At 39.2% G+C, this 19,328-nt stretch overlaps 1 protein-coding gene across 1 annotated transcript; it reads right to left on the bottom strand.

Annotated features, from left to right (window-relative positions):
* Nucleotides 1-640: 640 nt before the first annotated feature.
* LOC105181625 (organic solute transporter alpha-like protein 3) lies at nucleotides 641-17,863 on the bottom strand. The gene is made up of 6 exons (XM_011138517.3): nucleotides 17,298-17,863; nucleotides 9,761-9,956; nucleotides 8,751-8,982; nucleotides 7,294-7,450; nucleotides 5,948-6,091; nucleotides 641-2,987 (listed from the first exon to the last, which is right to left on the bottom strand). The coding sequence occupies exons 1-6, from the start codon at nucleotides 17,365-17,367 to the stop codon at nucleotides 2,779-2,781; spliced, it is 1,008 nt and encodes a 335-aa protein (XP_011136819.1). The 5' UTR covers nucleotides 17,368-17,863; the 3' UTR covers nucleotides 641-2,778.
* Between the last annotated feature and the right edge of the window lie 1,465 nt (nucleotides 17,864-19,328).

Below are 19,328 nucleotides of genomic sequence, written 5' to 3'. Positions count from 1 at the left end.
CCGACGTCCTGCGGTTCAGCTCCTCGTGAGCCGACGTGATCGCGCCCGAATTGATGAACGTGGGATTCGGGCAATGGGTTTTCGTGTTCTTTCTCTTCTTTCTTATAAATATAAATGTATATATTTTTACACGTATGTACATGCTTAGTCGAACATATGCTAATCGAGTTCCAGATATTGAGCTCCTAATTGAACACTGAATTAACTGTAAACAAAGAATGGTAAAAAATGTCTCAGATCATTCTCGAAAGCGTAAGCCGTAAAAAACACCTTAATCCTCGGAATGTCAGAAGAATGCATTCAGCTTCAGTTTGAACATTCGCAAGAATCGATTCTTACTCTTCCTCAGGAGTACCCTCGGAAACAAAGAAACTCCACTTATTTTTCACTGACAATAGAATAAATGAATTCTTCGCAATCGTTCGCCATTGCGGCAAATTTGAGATTATTTCAATCGCATCTCCGCTTTCTCACCCGCACCGTGTTTATTTCTTACGTACGACGGGTTCACCGCTGAGAGAAGTGAACCGATACCGAAATTCACGTTTCTTCGTTTTGCGTGCGCGTGTGTGCGTGTACGATATTGCGTAGTTCCAGTCGTATTTCATTCGGACGCCGAAGAGAGCCGCCTCCGTGGTTATTCTTGTCTGCGCTAAACGCGTCTGCTTTTCCAGCCAGAGTGTATTTGTTTTATCGTCTCTGGTTTTTATCTCTCTTTGTATCCGCATAAACATTTCCAACTCTGAATAATATACTAAAAATAATTACAATGTATGCTTTCGTGCAACGATACGTGCTACTAGAGGATTGTTGTGTGTATGAAACGATCGGTGAACATTCTGCAACTCCCAACGACGGTGTCGCGAATAAATCAAACGAAGAGAGCACCGTTAACGTCGTTTTGGCGTTTTTGCAAACGCAGTCAGAAGTTGCGGCAACGATACTGTCGCTGAGAGCAACAGAATAGGCTTAGGATAAGTGAGACGTACTAAAAAGACTCATTCCCTCGAGATGAACTGCGGAGAAGTCGCTTTATCTCAGCAGTGAAGCCCTCGTACAGAAGCACCGACAATTATTAATACTAATTACCAACACGTGGCTGGAATCGTTCTGATTCTCTCTTTCTTAAGTTAACCAGTGGACTTTGCCAACGTAACGCCCGCGCGAAATCGCAAAAGCGCGAAATTTGCGGGAATTTTGGGAAGCGAGCGAGTTCCAGCCGAAGAGGAAGATCGGCCGCGCGTCGTTGTGCATCGAGCGTTGTGAAACGTCTCGCGCGTAGGGTCGCGCGAGTAGAGTGTGGCGAAGCGAAGGGTCCACGGGGAAGAATAATAAGCCGTAGGAACGGACCTCGTGTAAGCCCTTATCTCCGGCACGTTCATCTCTCCCTCGTCGAGAGGCCGGAGACACCCGATATATGGCGTATACCCCGCGCGGACGCGCGTTATCGGAATATTAACGTTCCTCTTGGCGACGCGGGTAACGCGATGACACGGCGGATAAAGCGTGTAAACGGCCGCGGGATTCGTCCTCGTCGTGGTCGTCGTCCGTGGCTCGTTAATCTCGCGCGATTGAATATCAGTCTTCGAAAATTAAGACCCATCATCTGTAACTTTGTTTTCGCGCCCCTTGATCGCGGCGACGCGGCGTCGTCGTCGTCGTCCTGTGGGATTTGTTTGCCGAGACCGGAGGACGCGGCCCTCATTTGAGCGCTGTAACTTTATTTTCACACCCCTCGATCGGCAACGCGGTGTATCACCGCCCTTGGAAATGTATTTTCCCAGATCGGAAAATGCACCTCGCGCTTTAGACCGAACGTAGAGCCTTGTAACTTTATTCCCGCACCCTTCGATCGGCAACGTAATATTTTTGCCCCGTGGAACTTGTTCCTCGAGACCGGGAGACGCGTCTCGTGCTTTCGATCGATCGATCGCGCGACTCTTGTGCACTTGGTCTCAACTCCTCCATTATCGTCTGTTCGAATTATTCATTGAGAAAAAAAGCGATTGAGTCAACAAGTTGACGTCATCCTCGTTGGAACAAAAAAATATTACGTCCACTAAACAAATCGCGTGCACTAAACAAACACGAGAGAACGTTGGCCGCAACTTTCAGAAACGTCCTTGCTTCAGTTTAGCTTAAATTTTAATTTAACCCGTTAATTTAATCGGTACTTTTTAGACAAAGAAGGATTGTCCGAAAAACAGTTGTTTTCTCGTTCGTTACGTTGATGTGGTCGCTGGCCAAATCAGTCAATCGAATCAAAGTTGACAATTTATGTCACGGCAATTATAATATTAATTCGCAAATTAATAATATATCAACTTATAATACTAACATTTAATATTAATTTACGAATTAATATACGTTAATACCGTGATTACCGCGACGAATTGTCCATTGATTCGAGTGCGATCGATCGCGATGTGAATCTTATATTAATATATGATATTAATATATAATATCAATATTATAATATTAACTTATTCAACATCACGACTGACGAAGTTTCGTTGATTCCATTATTTTCTTCCCGCCTCGTTGTGTTTCTACGAAATAGAGATTACGCGTGATACGAAGCTTTCCATAGGAAACAAATTGTTGGAGTACGCGCGACTCACGCGCGTGTCACGTCTTGTCGATCAACGATTGTCGATCGCGATTCGCAGTTGGAGGAATCGCGTGCCCGACGCGCGGGTTTTGGCAAATACGAATTCCCCGCTGATGAGCATGAGAAGAAACGGCGCGCACGATATCTTGTCGTTAGCTCGTAGGATCTCACACGGTCATCACCGGCGTCGTCGCCGGCGGCTGCTTGTCACTGCCGTTGCTGTTGTTGACGGCGTGCGTGGAGTCCGTCAGATTTGTTGTCTTGGGCCAATCCGACGTGTTCGGCTCTTGATCTTTCTCCAGATCGACGTAATACAGGTGCCGGGCGGCGCAGCAAAGCAACAGCATCTCGATTAGCATGAGCGAGTTGAGAGTCACTGAAATCCGAAATAGGAGAGATAACGTCGTATCGATGGACAGATTATGAAATATTACAGATAAGAAAGATAATAAATAAGATAATAAAGGCTCTCGAGATTTGCAATTTAATTGGAAATCAAAGTCCGATAATAGCCTGTGCGCGATTATTGTTGCGCAAAAGAAATGTTATTCCACCTTACTCGACCTTACTCCATTGAGTCTGAATGGGCTTCCACTGGGTGTGTGAATGAATGTCGTGTTTGTTCGCTCTGATGAAAAGAAAGACTTACGATATCTTTATCGTAAGAAAGCAATACACGTTTACTCTTCGTGATTTCCTTCACCCAAGAAAAAAATAATTTCAGAACAAACGGAATCATCTAAATTTTAGAGGATTTTATTTTTATACATGGCTTCAAGAGGATTTCTCTAAGATTAAGAGGAAAATATTATAAACACATTATTCTTAAAGTTAGAGGGATTATACGTTATGTGTATAATGCAAATCTTGTTGACTTTAATATAAATTTCCTCTTATACACAGATTATTTAATCTTCTTGTTAGAGAATTATCACTTATTCGTATTGTACTTTATTCTTACTGGTTATACTAGTTAATTTGAAAAAAATTATTATAATGTATAGCGAAAAGTAATATATATATATATATAGATATATATATATATATATATTTAACTATATAGTTGTACTTCTGGCTCCAGTTCTATACAATAAGTAGGTACGAATGAAATAAGACCGTCATAACAAATAAATTTCCAATCAGTTTTGTTATGGACTTCATAGCTACAGAGATGTTCATCATAATCAATTGTATGAAACGTAGTTAAAAGAAAGAATATATTATTCAACTTCTTGCAATAGATTATAAATTATATTCGATCAAATATGGATAAATTATTTTCGTTATATGTTACAGCAACACACATACCTTTTTTAAAAAGGATTTCAAATATTCTGACTCATGAGGCTGACATGATGGTTATTTTTTTGTTCATGTCTGAAGGAAGAACATAACTGAACAAAAGAAGCCGATATTCAAATCAACATATTTCTCTTCATATAAGAGGGAAATTAATTGATATAAGAGGAAATCCTCTTGAAAGAGCAAAACAGTTAGAATAATATCTAGTAAATTTTAAATGAATGGTTTACTTTAATCGCTTTATCGAAAGAGGAATCCTTTTTCTGTAAAAGGCTTTGCTTAGAATATGAAATTATGGGAAAAATCACTTTACAAATAGAATACTTTTGTCGAGTGTTCACTTTGTGAAAGACTTGGAATCTGTTGGAATGCGCATTGAAATTAATTAAAATTAAAAATCCCGCAAATGTTTAATGACGAAAAATTCTGCATTATCGGATGATTGCGGGATGAGTGAAAATCACGTCCGACAGTTTTGGCCATTTTCTTCCATCCCGAAGTGCGCGTGTCCAGAAGAAACGTCGCGATTAGCCGACTGTGTCAGCCGATAATTCGTCGCAGCGATTACAATATTAAAATGTGCAATACTAAATTGCAAATTGATATTATGCATCGGTCATATGCGAAACGTATAATTTTGTCACATAACGTACAACGCGCGCTACGGAACGCAGCGGCGGAAATTAATTCACGGCACGTAACGTAACGAGTATATTCACATGCAGCAGTCGCGCGCGCGGATGCTGCGTGACGTCTTTCTTCTGTGAAACGGGTCCCTTTGTTACACTTTCGGCCGGTGTCGTGGGTCGAGAGCACGAACCGCCCGTGCGCGGTCCCCTGGCGCGACGTGAAAAGCCGCGACGCATTCTGAATTCAAGGATGAGCGATCTTATCGCAGCCGAGGAGAGAGACGTGCCGAGCCGTGAAATCGTTCGTGCAATCGTTCTCTTTTTTCCCGCTCCTTTTCTCCTTATCGGATCTTCGTGCCGGAGCGCGATATAATGACGTGAAACGGTAACCGCGGTCGACGGTTCGCGGCGCACAAGTAGCGTAATGCGTCCCCCGCGGCCTAATAAGGACGTTAAATAATTCATTAATCACTCGTCTCTCGCCTGCCCGATGCACAATAACGAGGGGCTGTATTTATGATTTCCATAAGATACAACTACGATCTATCCGACCATGAATACTGAACGAAATTATGCTTATTGTGTCTCTCGCGTATCTCTCCAATGAATAATAACGAAGCGAGTCGTGTTCAATTTTTTTATTCTGCTCTAACTTAACTTGGCTCGAGCAATTTGACGATAGATCACTTTGCTATCTTGCTCGTTTTAATTTGAATGGAGTAACTACTCGGCGGTCACACAACTATTCTTCCCTTCTATTTTAATTCAGATCAGATAGTTTTTCCACGTAGTTGATCGTTTTTTCTTTTATTTTTTTCTAATTTGATTCCAACGAAGTGATGCTCAGTGGTTGACCATTTTCCTATTCTGTCCAGTTTAATCTGGATCAAGTCGGTGGTTGACAATTTTTCTATTCTGCTTACGTTTCATTCAGATGAAATAGTCTAGTGGTTAATCATTCCTCTATTCTGCTTCAATCGGATTTGTTCTAATTTCATTCAAACGAAGTGGTTTAGCGATGTTAACCGCTTTCCTATCTCTCTCTCTCTCTCTCTCTCTCTCTCTCTCTCTCTCTTTCTCTCTCTCACTCTAATCTTAATGGAATAATTTGTGAGTCAATGATTTTTGTGTTTTGTCGAATTTCATTTGATATCGAATTCTGTCTATGGCACAGGAAGTTGGTTTCCGATGACACTAGCGATTATAAAGATATAGACTCTTCCGCGGTTCGGTCAGATATTCTCTCCTCGCTGCGGAATCTTTGTTAATATTTCGCGTCCATACGTGTCGAATTCCGAAAGCCCCGGATCTTGATCTAGTATCTTTAGAACGTATCTCCCACAGAAGTAGACGATAATCTTGGCTAGAGTACAAAAATGAAGGAAAATTGGCAGCGTGCCATTACCATTGGCGTAGACCTCCGGGGTGAGGGGCGGGTTGCACGGGAACAGGCCCGATGCGGGAAGACCCTTGACGACGATGCTCGCTTGCAGTTTAGAACACAGCAGGACCAACTGCGACACCAACGTCTTGAGGTGTAACTTGGCCTCTGCGGAAACGAACGTCATCGTCGTCGGTTGGAAGCGTTTATTTCTATTGACGCGGCGGGGTATATACGTGCGACCCCGCGCGTCGTCCGCGTGTATGTACGCGCGTGTGAGAAGTCGCGCGGATGACGGAAGAAAATGGACGGAAGTCTCGGCTCTTGCCGGGATCTTGAAAAATCGTTTCTCGCTTTGACGTCTCACTCTAAGGTCTGCTATAATTGCTATTGTCCGTCGGGTCAGACGTTATACGCGTCGGACGCGTTTGACAAATGTTCCCGGACAAGCGCGAAATTGCGTCGCGTCGCTCAAGGAGTCGACCTTCTCGAGTTTCATACGCCAATCCGATTATATTCCGCGCGGAGGTCGACATTTCACACGAAACGGTAAAAAATATTGTGTGTTACAACATAAGTTATTAACATTTTGGATAAAATCGGAATTGTGTCAGAGAGTACAAAATATCGGAAAACATAATTCAATCTGGGTTTTTAATTTTTAATTAAAAATAGAGTAAAAATAATATTAGAAGGACTATTAATATTTTGAATCGAGTAAAGATCGTATTGCATTAAAAAATAACTACTGAATATTTCAAACCAAAGAAAATTCGTGTTATTAAAAAAATCGTTGGTATCTTATATGAAATAAAATATTTATTGTTGAATTAAATTGAGGCAAAAATTATGTAGTTTCCCTTTTACGCTATTGAAAGGGGCGTAATGTGGACGAATATTGCAAAGATTTTTTCCTCCTCTCAAAGGCAAAATTTTCCGCAGAAAATTTCGTTTGAGCATATTTTGCGTCTACACCGCGGTCTATCTCGCGTCTCATAAATCTGCTCGGCTTGAGATGTTCCTGCGGAGCGTTGAACCGAAGAGTGGGACGTTAACGTATCAATACTAATTGTTCGCGGCGGTGGTGTTGCACGTCGCGTTCAATGTAGAACAATATCCGTATATCGCTTTAAGTAAGATATCTCGATGAGTCTACTAATATTTTAATGACTCGCTATTAGCCTTCGGTATCTTGAGCACACACTCGTATCACGAACGGATGTGAAACGCGCGTGTGCACGCTATGATTAATCGGCCGACGTAGTCAGACGGTTATTGAAAAATGGCTACGCGATGCAGATGAGTCCCTCGATGAAAAATGTATGATGACGGGCGAAGCCTCGAATAAATAAGTATGGGCGCCTCATTACCTGGAGCTACCGCATGCAGGCTCTTCGTGGTGATGCTGATGCTGTACAGCCCCAAAAGTATGCTGACCACCACAAACGGCTGAAGGTACACGCTGTATTCCGAGGCGACGATCGGATCTTCCGCCGCCATGAGGAGATTTATGAAGTAAAGCAGGCTCTGAAAGTGCGAATTTTTCCTCAGACTCGAGGCGACGTCCGACACCGAAAATCTTATCCTCTTTCGCTTATTCTGTCTTATTGGCGTTTAAGCGACTTGAAAATTCGCGTTTATCGTTTTTATCGCGTTGCAATCTTATCCTCTCGCTCTTAATTTTCATTATCATCGATGCGATTCTAATCTGCTTACGTTATCCACTTGGTGGCTTCCTCGTTTTGCCTCCGTAGAATTTTACAGAAAGCAGGCAATAATATTTATGCTTTGAGAATCTTTGTCCTGAATGTCGGGTCAGGAATATTCTTTTTCTCCGAAAAGATGAATTGTGATTGTTATGTTCTTATTTCGAGGTGCTTGAAGTGACAGGAAATTTTTATGTCTCTCAGGAGGCTCACAGAGACTACTGGTTGAAGGAAAAATAAGTATCTCGAGAGGGGAAGGTTTCAAGACGCCGAAGTTAAGTAAGCGTGTACGCCGAAGTTAAGTGTGCACGCCGAAGTTAAGTGTGCACTCCGTTTTATGTCACAGACACGTTACTTCCGCCTCAATTACGGGAGGCCGCTTGCCTGCATATCGATTCTCCGAACCGCGCTTAAATAATACATTGCAGAATTAATTATGCAAAAAGGACACCGTCGAATTTATAATATCGTTATACAGATCAAAAAGAGGAGAAAGGAAAATTCAGTTCGATCCTTGATCCTTTCGACAATAAACTGCCAACGTCTTTCACGATCGGCTAAAATGTCCACGAAAAAGTCGTTGACACAATAATGGTAATTAATAATTCAATAATAGCGTACAATACGAAGCTCTATAATGATAAGATAGAATGATAGTACTTCTCGATATTCGATTCAGTCAGCAGTGGAGCAAGCGGTAAAAGGCAGAAATGAAAGCTTATACGCTGATGTTGATTTGCAGCGTTTGATTAACAATTGTCAACATTAAGCGTGATATTAAAAATTTGAGTGATTACTAATCCGATTAATCGACGAGCAATTTCTGCTCGCGTCGGACGCGATAAAGTCAGGTTTGGCTCAGAAATCGAGCCGAATCCCACGGCCATCCGATAACGATCAATCTCCATTGCAAATTGCATTCCGCGTATCGCGAAAATTCGAAGGAGCGCGCGGGCTGCCTGGCGATGATGGTTCCCGTCGGTTCTAATCAGCCCGACAGGCAATTATTCCGCTCGAGAGCAGCGATAATCGAAGCGTGAAGGGCCGGGAGGGGGCTGAGAGAGGTAGACCGGGCGAGAGAGGGGTGGCAGGGAAGGGGCGAGAGAAAAGGGATTCTTTACCTGGACGATAGGAAGTTGCAGGGCCAAAATTCCTAGCCAAGACAAATTGGCGTCGGTCATCTCGAGGCTCGGGAAGGGCAGACAGGGCCAGCAGCAACACGGCCCGACTCGCAGTATCAGCGACGGCGTCTCGGTTATCTTCCTGCGACCGACGTCGAGCAGCAGGAGATAGAGTCGATAGAGGGATATCGTTAGAAAAACTTGAGTCACCGCCTCCGAGAGTAGCTGGCCCCTGTCGAAAGTCGTACGAGCGCTTGTTTTAGAGTCCTGTGTTCTGTGTCGAGACGTCGCGACGCAATTTTGCACTCACGGGCCGATTAAAGAGCGATTATCATCCGGTTAGTTACTTTTTGTGTGCTCGGTAATACCCGAATGAGTGGTTGGAATAATATTTGTTGTGCCGACGGGGCCGGGCGATTGAAGCCTCATTTCGGAAGATTACGATAACTAACAATGCAAACACCTTTCGTCGCGAAGATAAGCGGATCTGGAACGTGATGACGTTTCAAGTATACAAATTGACAATGATGAGTAAGGCGAAGTGTGTATCGGTCGAGAGAATTGAGAGCAGAAATTAAAACGCTTAGGCCCAGTTCCACAACTTGCTTTAAACTCCGGGAGTTTGGAGCTAAACCGGTGGTTAAAAGCAATAGTATATGCGCATATACTATTGATTTTAACCATCGGTTTAGCTTTAAACTCCGTTTAAAGCAAATTGTGGAACTGGGCCTTAATCGGACTGAAAGAAACGCAATGACTTGCATTTCCGCTCGCACTTGCAAAACGCGGATGACCGTCTCTCTTTATTTCTGTTTTTTATTTATTGCTTATTATTTTTTGCAGAAAAGTTGATTTACCCAGACCCCACGGGAACACGTTGATTTTTTTTCGACGCGTAAGCAGTGATTCGCGCGTATTTTCGTTTCATGCTTCGCCGATGCCGAGTTTCTCTTGTTTCGTTATCATGGTGTTGCCGTAATGGGCTCACATTTTTCTGTTATTTATTCTACCTTGGTATCGCAATTGCCGTGAGACTGCATATGCTCGCGACCGGATACACCGACAGGATCACGATGACGTTCGCCTTGTAGAACTTGGAGTCCTTTTGTGCGCGAACATTGTGACAGGCATCGGCCGCAAAGTACAGCGTCAAAATTGAAAGTATCGACCCGACGGTCAATAATCCGATTCCAAATCCGTTCAGGCCTGCAAAAGATACGCTGCATTATTACGGCTGGTACTCTCTAACTTTTTTGCAATGAAATCCCGCTGGAATCAAGCGAGAAATTCATTCAGAAACGAATCGATAAAATATCGATTTCGCAAAAGTGAACGTTTCACTCGAGCTTAGAGCGGATTTTGAGTCTATTTAAGTAAAATCTATTCCAACTACGTATCTAAATCTGAAAATAATTCATACATACATAATTGAAAATAAACTACTAATTCCTATTATTATGTTACATTTAATTACAGCAGACTAATTACTATTGATGTAACTATGATTATTATAAATTATTAATTATTATCATAAATTTTATACGCAATTAAAAACAAATAATTTAATTTAAACAATTTAATTTAATAATAAATAATATTTGGTGAAATAAAATAAATATTTGATCAGTTCTCAAATACGATCAGTAATCAAATACTTGTTATACTTCTAATATTAACCAAATAAATATTTGTTTAATTTATGAGCTATTTAAGTTATGTATAACTTAAAAATAAATGGTTAGAATAAAGTTGTTCCGCGGCAGTGAGAGATATGTCGGATTTCCTCTCACACATTCATTCGCTAATTTCGAAGAGAGATTTCACTCTATACACGAGTGCAATAAATTCAAAATTATTTAAATTCTAATGACTTAATTCTTCGAGTGAAAGTTATCAGAAATCTAGAGTACATTCAAACAAAATTAAATGTCGACGACCGAGCGATTTTAATGTTACAAAATCAGGCGAAAAATTTGCTTTGCGCTCGAAACGGTTATCAATAATATTTTATGAGGGTCATTTTCGGCGTACAAATTAATTTTTACCGACAAACGCTACTTAATATACAATACATAATAATAAGCAATAAACGTAAAAATATTTTTTGTGCATATTTGCATATTTTTCTTGCATAAATGTCATATGCTTTTTGCATATTTATCGTGCACAAACATCCGCAGTTTATCATTTTTCGCGCAAAAATTTAATTTCGTCACGGAAACGCGCGATTTCTATTGAAATCAATAGAATCAATAGAGTGCAATTAGCGCAATTTTTTTCGGGACTACGAGTCCGAGACGGCGATTCGCGCCGTCTTAATATTATTATATGTTGTTATTTTCATCATATTTTGTCTGCGACGTTGGCAGATTAGGTTTATCGCTGGATATTTTTGTCACGTTTATTATAACTTCGTCGCATGAGAAGAACGCGTATCGTTAAATCTTAATTCGTGTTGTCGCCTGATCTCTCGATCGATTTATAAGACGATATCGTGAGATAACTCTCTCGAGGGTTTCTTGCAAGTGCGTTCGGGATATCTGTTCGTGATTGTCGTCCGCGGGCGATTCGCCGTTATTTTTGCGTGTTATCTGTTGCGCGGAAATCTGTGAGATTAAACATTCGCCGAAGCTTCGTAGGTAGTCACGCAACACGCAAGTGTCATAATCGTGAATTATAAAATCAGGTATCAGGCTACTCGTCCGGAAAGATCGAGATTGCATCCTAATCGCTTAGATCGGAGATTGGGGGGAATCCGACCGATCGGAAGAATGAGTAGCGTGCTGGAAATTGGGACGCGATCGATCGGTCGTAGCGAAGATCGGGATTGTCGATCGGAATTTAGAGCTTGACGCATCCTTAATCTGCGAGCGCGATATCAAGTGATGCCGCGGGTTTAAGTGCCAACTAATAGTTGGCAATAGTTGCAGTTGTATCACCGAAAATAGAGATCATACTCTTTATGCTTATGTATGTACATCTATCATACGCAAATTATTTGCAATCTTTGATTGAAAACATACACTGAGAGAAAAGTATATGATATTTGGAACTATAATGATATAGTAACTAAATTATAGTTCGAAATATCATATTTATAGTATTACCATAATATCGGTAATAATTACGATATAGGGATAGTATCACCAACCAACCATATAATATTTTTACTAAGAATTATAGTAAGTTAAACTAAGATTATTGTATGGATACAAATATAAAATGGTGGATAAAGTAACTCTTTTATATAGTCAATATTATCAGAATATTTGCTAAATGATGACAGATGAATATTACTATATGAATATTAAATCTCACTATATTTGTGAATGAGAAATTACTATACATGTGGTAAAAGTAACTAAATAATTATTTAAGACAATCATTGATTGTATATTTGTGTTTATTCTACTACATTTTGCAGGTTCCACAAACTATAAAAATATGGTTGACGCCAAAATGAACTATAAAATATAGTGAGATTATAGTTAATTCAGCTATATTTTTCTATCAGTGTAATCAAGTCAAGAGATCGATATGCGTGGATCATCATTTGGCTTTCTTGTAGGAAAAATAAGTCTACAATTAAGCTTTAATAAAATAATAACGTACGCCGTATGGTATAATGTGATATATCAAGCTGCCACAATACAACAAATTAGCCGAATAAAATCAGTCATAATGCATGCGCATTTCCAGGTACGAGGCTAATCACCAGACAGACTAATGAGTTTTTGTCTGATAAAAAATTATTTCACCGGAATACTTGATAAACATTAATTCATCAGAATGTGTCTGCATATCTGCGATAAATGTTGATTTATCATTTCAGTTCAATTTGCGAAAATTGTATAATATCAGCATCTAACAAGTCATAATATCAACACGTAATAACGCGTAACAATATTAATATGTAACTCACAGAGCTTGCGCTTTCCTGTCAGTTAATAACAAACCGAATACCGATCTCGACAAGGAAAAGTTCTCAACTACCGCGTTTGTAACTACCGCGAAGCTATCACTAGCAAAGTACAGAAAGTCAAGAGGCAAAAGGCTTCTCTCGGGTTTACGTAACGGGAGAGTTAACGAACGAACGAGTTTTGTGGACGTCCTATCAATTCTTGTCGCGCTGCGCTCTTCACGCGTTTCTCTTAAATAGTGCGTATTTCTGCTCGGCAATTGCGACTGCTAATCGCAACGCGGACAATTAAAGCGCGATCGAGCAATCTTCAGTCATGACGTAACTCTTGATCTTGATTTAGATTATACGTAGCGTGCAGTCCAATACGGTAGGCTTATCGAGCATCGTTCCCTTGACTTCCTCGTTCCGTAAACTCCGTCGCGAGTAACGTAAACAACGGATAATGCTACTGTTTACTCACCGCCTGCTAAGTCTGCAAAAATAATTTAGTTGCACATTTATCTTGTGATAAATATATTTGCCGCGCAAGCTCAGCGACTGTCTCTCTTACACGTATGTAATATGCGAGAAGTTACGAAAACATCTGATCTCGAGAATTTATAGCTGCCTAAAATTGCTTCGTTAAGATTCTTTGAGAACGCGGCGCGTTTGTGCTGCGTCCAAATAAAAATGACGAATCCCTTTTCGACGGCATTTCGTTATCGAATTTTGATACTTTGATACTTTGGTATTTAATTATACTCATGCTGATTTCTAACGTTTACCTTTGTGTTCAACTAAAATTTGAATTACCACACTTTTGGCAATTATCCTTTTTAGCTTAAAACATTAGAAGTTATCAATTAAACTCTGATAATCGAATTAAATTATTTTGTTCAATTAAATTGAGGTTTGATTGAATTAAAATGAAAATAATAAATTTAATAATAATCGAATTAAATTATTTTGTTCAATCGAATTGAGGTTTGATTGAATTAAAATGGAAATAATAAATTTAATAAGAGCAGATTGAGTTTGATAAAATAAACAGTTTAATTTGATTGGTGATAAAAATTTACCAATCAAATTGCCATTAAACGTAAAAGGTTACGAAAATAAAAAAATACTACCGGCAAGATTATTGATATTAACGGGTAAATAAATAACTGGTAAATATTAATTAACTGGTAATAAATATTAATTAATAAATATGCAACTCGCAAAATATATATTGGGGTGTATATTGAGTTGCCTCGTGTTATCGGCATTTAATTTGCTGTACTAATTTATATTCAAGTTTTTACAACAGTTTGGTAAATGAAGTTGGTTGAGATTCATATGTAAATTAACGAGACGCAGACATCATAGCTTACCGTCCCATTAACAGTTGGCGTTGTTAAAGTGTCGTTGGTACAACTTTGCAATTAAAATCCATCGTCGTTCTTATTTTATTAATTTCGCGTTGTATCGGGTCTAGTCATCCTTGTCATCTTCTATTTTTTCACTACAAGGTCAGCTGCATTGTGATCTGTCAGAAGTCACATATTTCGCGTGCGCTCCTCGCAGTTGCTCACAGCGAGGAGTCGTTGCGAATAAAATTGTCACATTGATTGTTTCAATAATCTTCCGATTATGCGAGTGCGCGGCACGTAACCGGCAAGTAACACTCGATTCGAGGGTGTTCAACTCGAACTCGCGCACCTCATGCGTAATGGATAAACATACCGGTCGCAACTTTCACCGGTGCTCTTACATCGGTCATCGTGCGCCATGCTCGAGGTTAGCGAGTATAAATTTTTGTCTTGAGGAAAATGATATTTTTGCAAAGGCACTACTAAATTGACTTTCGTCTTTAATTTGCAAGTCGTGTTATCTGCGACTAAGAGTGGCGTCTATGCAGTTTCATCTGCAGTAAAAATATATTATTGTTACATTAATATAATTTCCTTATAATTGGTACATAACTTCTTTTCAATTATTTTAGTCCTTTTTTATAGTCTTTTTTTTATATAGAAATAATATTAGAGTGATAATTCTTTTTATCGTTCTATTACGAAGAGATTTGCAGAGATAATCTGACTCTAAACACTGAATATTTTCTCAATAATTACATGATAATCTCGAATATAATATTGATAAATTCATGATTATTCTATAAAAAGAATAACAATCTTACAAGAAAACTCAAATGCATCGATCTTCATTAAAATCAATAGTCGCATTATCTGCGATAAAAACGTTCACGTAGTTTCGTAGTACAAATATTATTGTTGCGGCAACATTCATTTATAAAAATAATATACCGATAACCGTGGAAAGAAACGGGAGGTATCGACGTGAATCGAAGACTCAATGCGTTTTCTCCTTACTTTACTTTGTAATAACGCGGAGCGCGTTAACGACACTTCCGCGTGTTTCTCGCGAGAAATGAAATTACATCTCACCGCGGTTTCACCCGCGAAGCTTCAATTATCGAGTCATACGCATTCGACGTGCATTAGCTCGGGAAAAGGAGAGCTTGTCGCAACTCCGAGGACACTTTAATTCCCCGTGTAACCGCACGGCATTTCTATTACTGTCCGCGCCATGATGTTTCAGCTGCGCTAAACTCGGAACCTCGTTTGCTTCAGCGTCGTCGTAACGGCACTGTTCGGCGCGACTCGGTGAGCCGAACGAGGAGCCGAATGAAAGTCAATTCATTCACGATCAGCGAATGGGAAAGATAAAGCGGAATTATCGATCGCAGACGCGAGTAGGCTAATTGAAATCATTCGGCAAATGAAAACTCACGCGATAATTCGCCGACCATTAAATCGCCATTTGTTACGGAGCCAATTAAAAAGCTGCGGCTCTCCCAATCGTTTTATTTTTTCATTTTAAGATTTGTAGATATTACATTTGTAAATTTTTATACAACGATTCATAAATTTAGTTTACAAATGTCGAGAATAAAAACATGAATAAATCAATTTATAAAATAAATAAATTTTATGAATAAAAATATGACAGAATAATATAAATAAAAGGTAATTATTTAACTTCAATTGATGTGATTTTCATTTTTCGTTATATATAGAGTAGTGATTCGAAACAATTTTTTGTCCTTAGTATACTGTTATATTCTTGAACAAATTCTAAGACTATTTTTCCCTTTGCAAAATGTTAAAATTCGATGCTTAGTTATTGAGTTATTAAGATAAATTTTATACTACAGGCTCCGGGTGCTGCGGAAGGCAGACAGGGGCGGAACAATTGACATTGGGCGCTTGGTGCAATGTGCTGATCGACGCATGTGATAACATTTATATACACATTATTTTTAAAACTTACACAACTTTCAACAATCGCGGGTGCGATAGGAAATACAATATTATAAATTAGTAGGATACGATACTACAACGTAATATTTGAGAGTAAAATATTCGTTATTTTTTCAACTGCAAATATTCACGAACTTTTTTTAACTGCAAAATAAACTAAAAAAATACGAATGAGAAGAACGGAGTGTTAGTTACGTTTAGAAAGCATAAGATATTTTTACTTTTGAGTGAATCTACGAATTTGTATTCTTTTGTAAAGATTGCTTATTTTGAGATTAACAATTTTTATCGCTTATTAACGCACCTTCGTTTCCGTAAGATTAACGAGTTTTATTTATAATTTTCCGTCCGATTTGATCGCGAGTTATGGACATTCTTCCTTTCTTCCTTTCTTCTCATGGCAGGTAAAATTAAAGAGAACAGAGAGACAATTAAAAATGTGACATTTATTCGCGTTTTATAAGTCGGATGATTCGTAGCTTGTGTCTTACAACTTTCTATTCGGTCTCGTTCGCGTATCTCATCAATCGGTTTCGCTCGCAAAATATCGAATATTTTATTCTTAAATATTACGTTATGATATAGTATTCTTCTAATTTATAATCCTTTATTGACTATTACACCCGCGATTATTAAAATTTTTAAGTTTTAAAAATAATGTGTATAAATGTTATATCACATGCGTCGATCAGCATGTCGCATCAAGCGCCCAATGTCAGAGCCTACGTGGCGCGCGTGTAAACGTCAATTGTTCCGTACCTGCCTTCTATACCGGCCTGTAAACAAACTGTTTATCTTAATAAACTAATAACTAAGCATCGAATAACATTTAGCAAAAGGAAAAACTGTCTTAAAATTTGTTGAAGAATACGGTATATTAAGGACAAAAAATTGTTCCGGATTATCCTGTATATCAAAGAATGCTCTAAATAAATAAATAAAAAAGTACGTTCATATTTGACCGATAGAAGCAACAGAGACCGATAAAAGTTCGAGATTTTCCTTTTTCTGTTCATTTTTCCTAAATTTGACGTTGATTGACTCGATGATTAGATTCTGGTAAATCACAAATTTTCTTAATCCACCGCGAGCACTCGTCGAGCCGTGGAAATAATCGCACAAACTTAGATTTAAGAGGTGTGCGCCTCGCTTACATAATTAATATTGCATATTCACAGAGCTTCACGCTCACTAGAGGCGCGGGTAAATTACGCGTCGCTCCTGTCCGCTCATCGGCTCAATTTCACTGCCGGTTTCGCCGCAGTTTCGATGCCGGAAGTCTGATGCCACGGTTTCTCGCGAAATCGCTTCGTCGATGTTACTTACTTTCCATGTGTTCGATGGCGGAGGGCATGTAGTTGCGATCGCAGTAGATAGCCGCGAGATTCTGCTCCATGTTTTTCGCGGGTTCACTTGCGAGAGAGAGAGAGAGAGAGAGAGAGAGAGAGAGAGAGAGAGAGAGAGAGAGAGAGAGAGAGAGAGAGAGAGAGAGAGAGCGAGAGCGAGAAGAAAGCAAAAATCTATGGTATATATCCGCAAGCACGGCTCGTGATTTCGTTGCACCGGCACTCGTTTCCTGCCCGTTTTCTCTCGACGCGACTCGCGAACTCGGAAGAACTCGAAAGGTACGCGCGTTCGCTTGGCCGCTCGCGAGCTCGCTCGCGACGACGACGACGAGAGTGAGAGGAGAAGCCGAACACAGTGAGTGTGAGTCCCCACTTTTATCGCCGCGGATTGCGAAGATCGCAATGTGGTAACGAATTATCACGGTGCGAACCCACGGATCTCCCCCCGCGCGCGTAACTTTCTCTCTCTCTCTCTTCCGTCTCGCGGTGCACTTTCGGCCACGCCGACGTTCCGCGAACGCGAGTCAGTTCCCTTTTGGCTGAGTCATCAAGAGCAGCACCGCAGTTCTTGATTCCTTCCCCCACAACAGTAGAGATTGTGTACTTATTTCTAATTCTAAAGGGGCAGAAAGTGCAGCTTAGTTCAGTCGAAATAAATAGACTTACGGATTATCGCGGAAAGGAGGAAGCATGTCGGCGCATTGAACGGATTCGTCATCTGAATTGTTTTCGATTTCTTCCTTCTCGAATTCCAATTAAATATTTCGGTATTTAAATAATGCAAGAAAATATTTTTGCAACGTATTAATCTACTTATATTAAGTATATGTTATTGACAGAAATTCGTCCACTTCTCTCGCAGCACCATCACGTAATATGTATTTGTTTCAATATTTTATTATTTAACTCATGCAACAATATGTATTTAAAGCAATGTATTTATATTAAATATTATTAATACTCAATTATTATTTTACTTTCATCATTCGGAGAAGTCGGCTTTGTAAAGATTTTTCAGATGTGTGACGTTTCGCATTGCGATTTATCTGATATTACGTGGAAACATCCATTGTAATCGAGTACGAAAGAACGCAAACGTGATTACTGAACGATTTGATTACGGTATATTAACACATGGCCGAAGAATTTTGCGCAATCTGTAATTTGTCATTGACGATTCGACTAGAGAATACAAAGTGTTTTAATGAGCGAGCATGAGCGAATGAGTTGCATCACCGAAAAAAATTGTGTAATATATAGATTCTTTTCTTCTCCCCCTTTCTCTACAAAAAAGAATATATGACAATTTTTTGCTTATTTTCTAATTATAAATTGGATTGGACGTTATCAAACTATATAAGTCTTAATTTTAGATATTTGAATATTTGATCTTACTTATACTTTTTTATTTGTTTTTCAAATTATGAGTAAGAGCACCTTAAGACAAGCAAAAATTAAGTGTTTTGGAAAATTAAGTGCGTTATTAAATTTTGATATCAAAATAAAATATAAAATATCTCGCAAATATTTGTTTACTTCTCTCATTAATCTCTAATCTGGATATTTTTATAATGCAAATGCATGGGGAGAATATATTTATGTAAGGAAAAATCAATCTATTAAAAGGTCAATTTTTGATTTCGGATATTCGGATCATATTGATAAAATTAACTTGCCGCGGAAAATTAATTAAAAATGACAACACAGAGAAATCATGATACAGAATTCACACTGTAAATTCAAAACCAACTTATCGTTGGTTAAATGAAAGTAAATCGATGCACATATATTTCAATATTTTTCTAATTTTCTCGCTTTTCGGACATTTTCGGATTAATTTACGAACGGTAACATTCAATAATAATTACTACGAGCATGAAAGACTCGCGGGCTTTGGAAATTATTATTTATTTTTTTTATTAAGTTATCAATTGACGATTAAATGGATTGTCGTGCACCCGGTGACTCGCTGTTAATAACTTGTTTTTTACTGATTAACGATAATGTCGTC

This window comes from Harpegnathos saltator, unplaced genomic scaffold (assembly GCF_003227715.2).
Source record: "Harpegnathos saltator strain DR-91 unplaced genomic scaffold, Hsal_v8.6 scaffold45, whole genome shotgun sequence".
Classification (NCBI taxonomy): Eukaryota; Metazoa; Arthropoda; class Insecta; order Hymenoptera; family Formicidae; genus Harpegnathos; species Harpegnathos saltator.
This window is presented reverse-complemented; position numbering and strand designations above follow the sequence as displayed.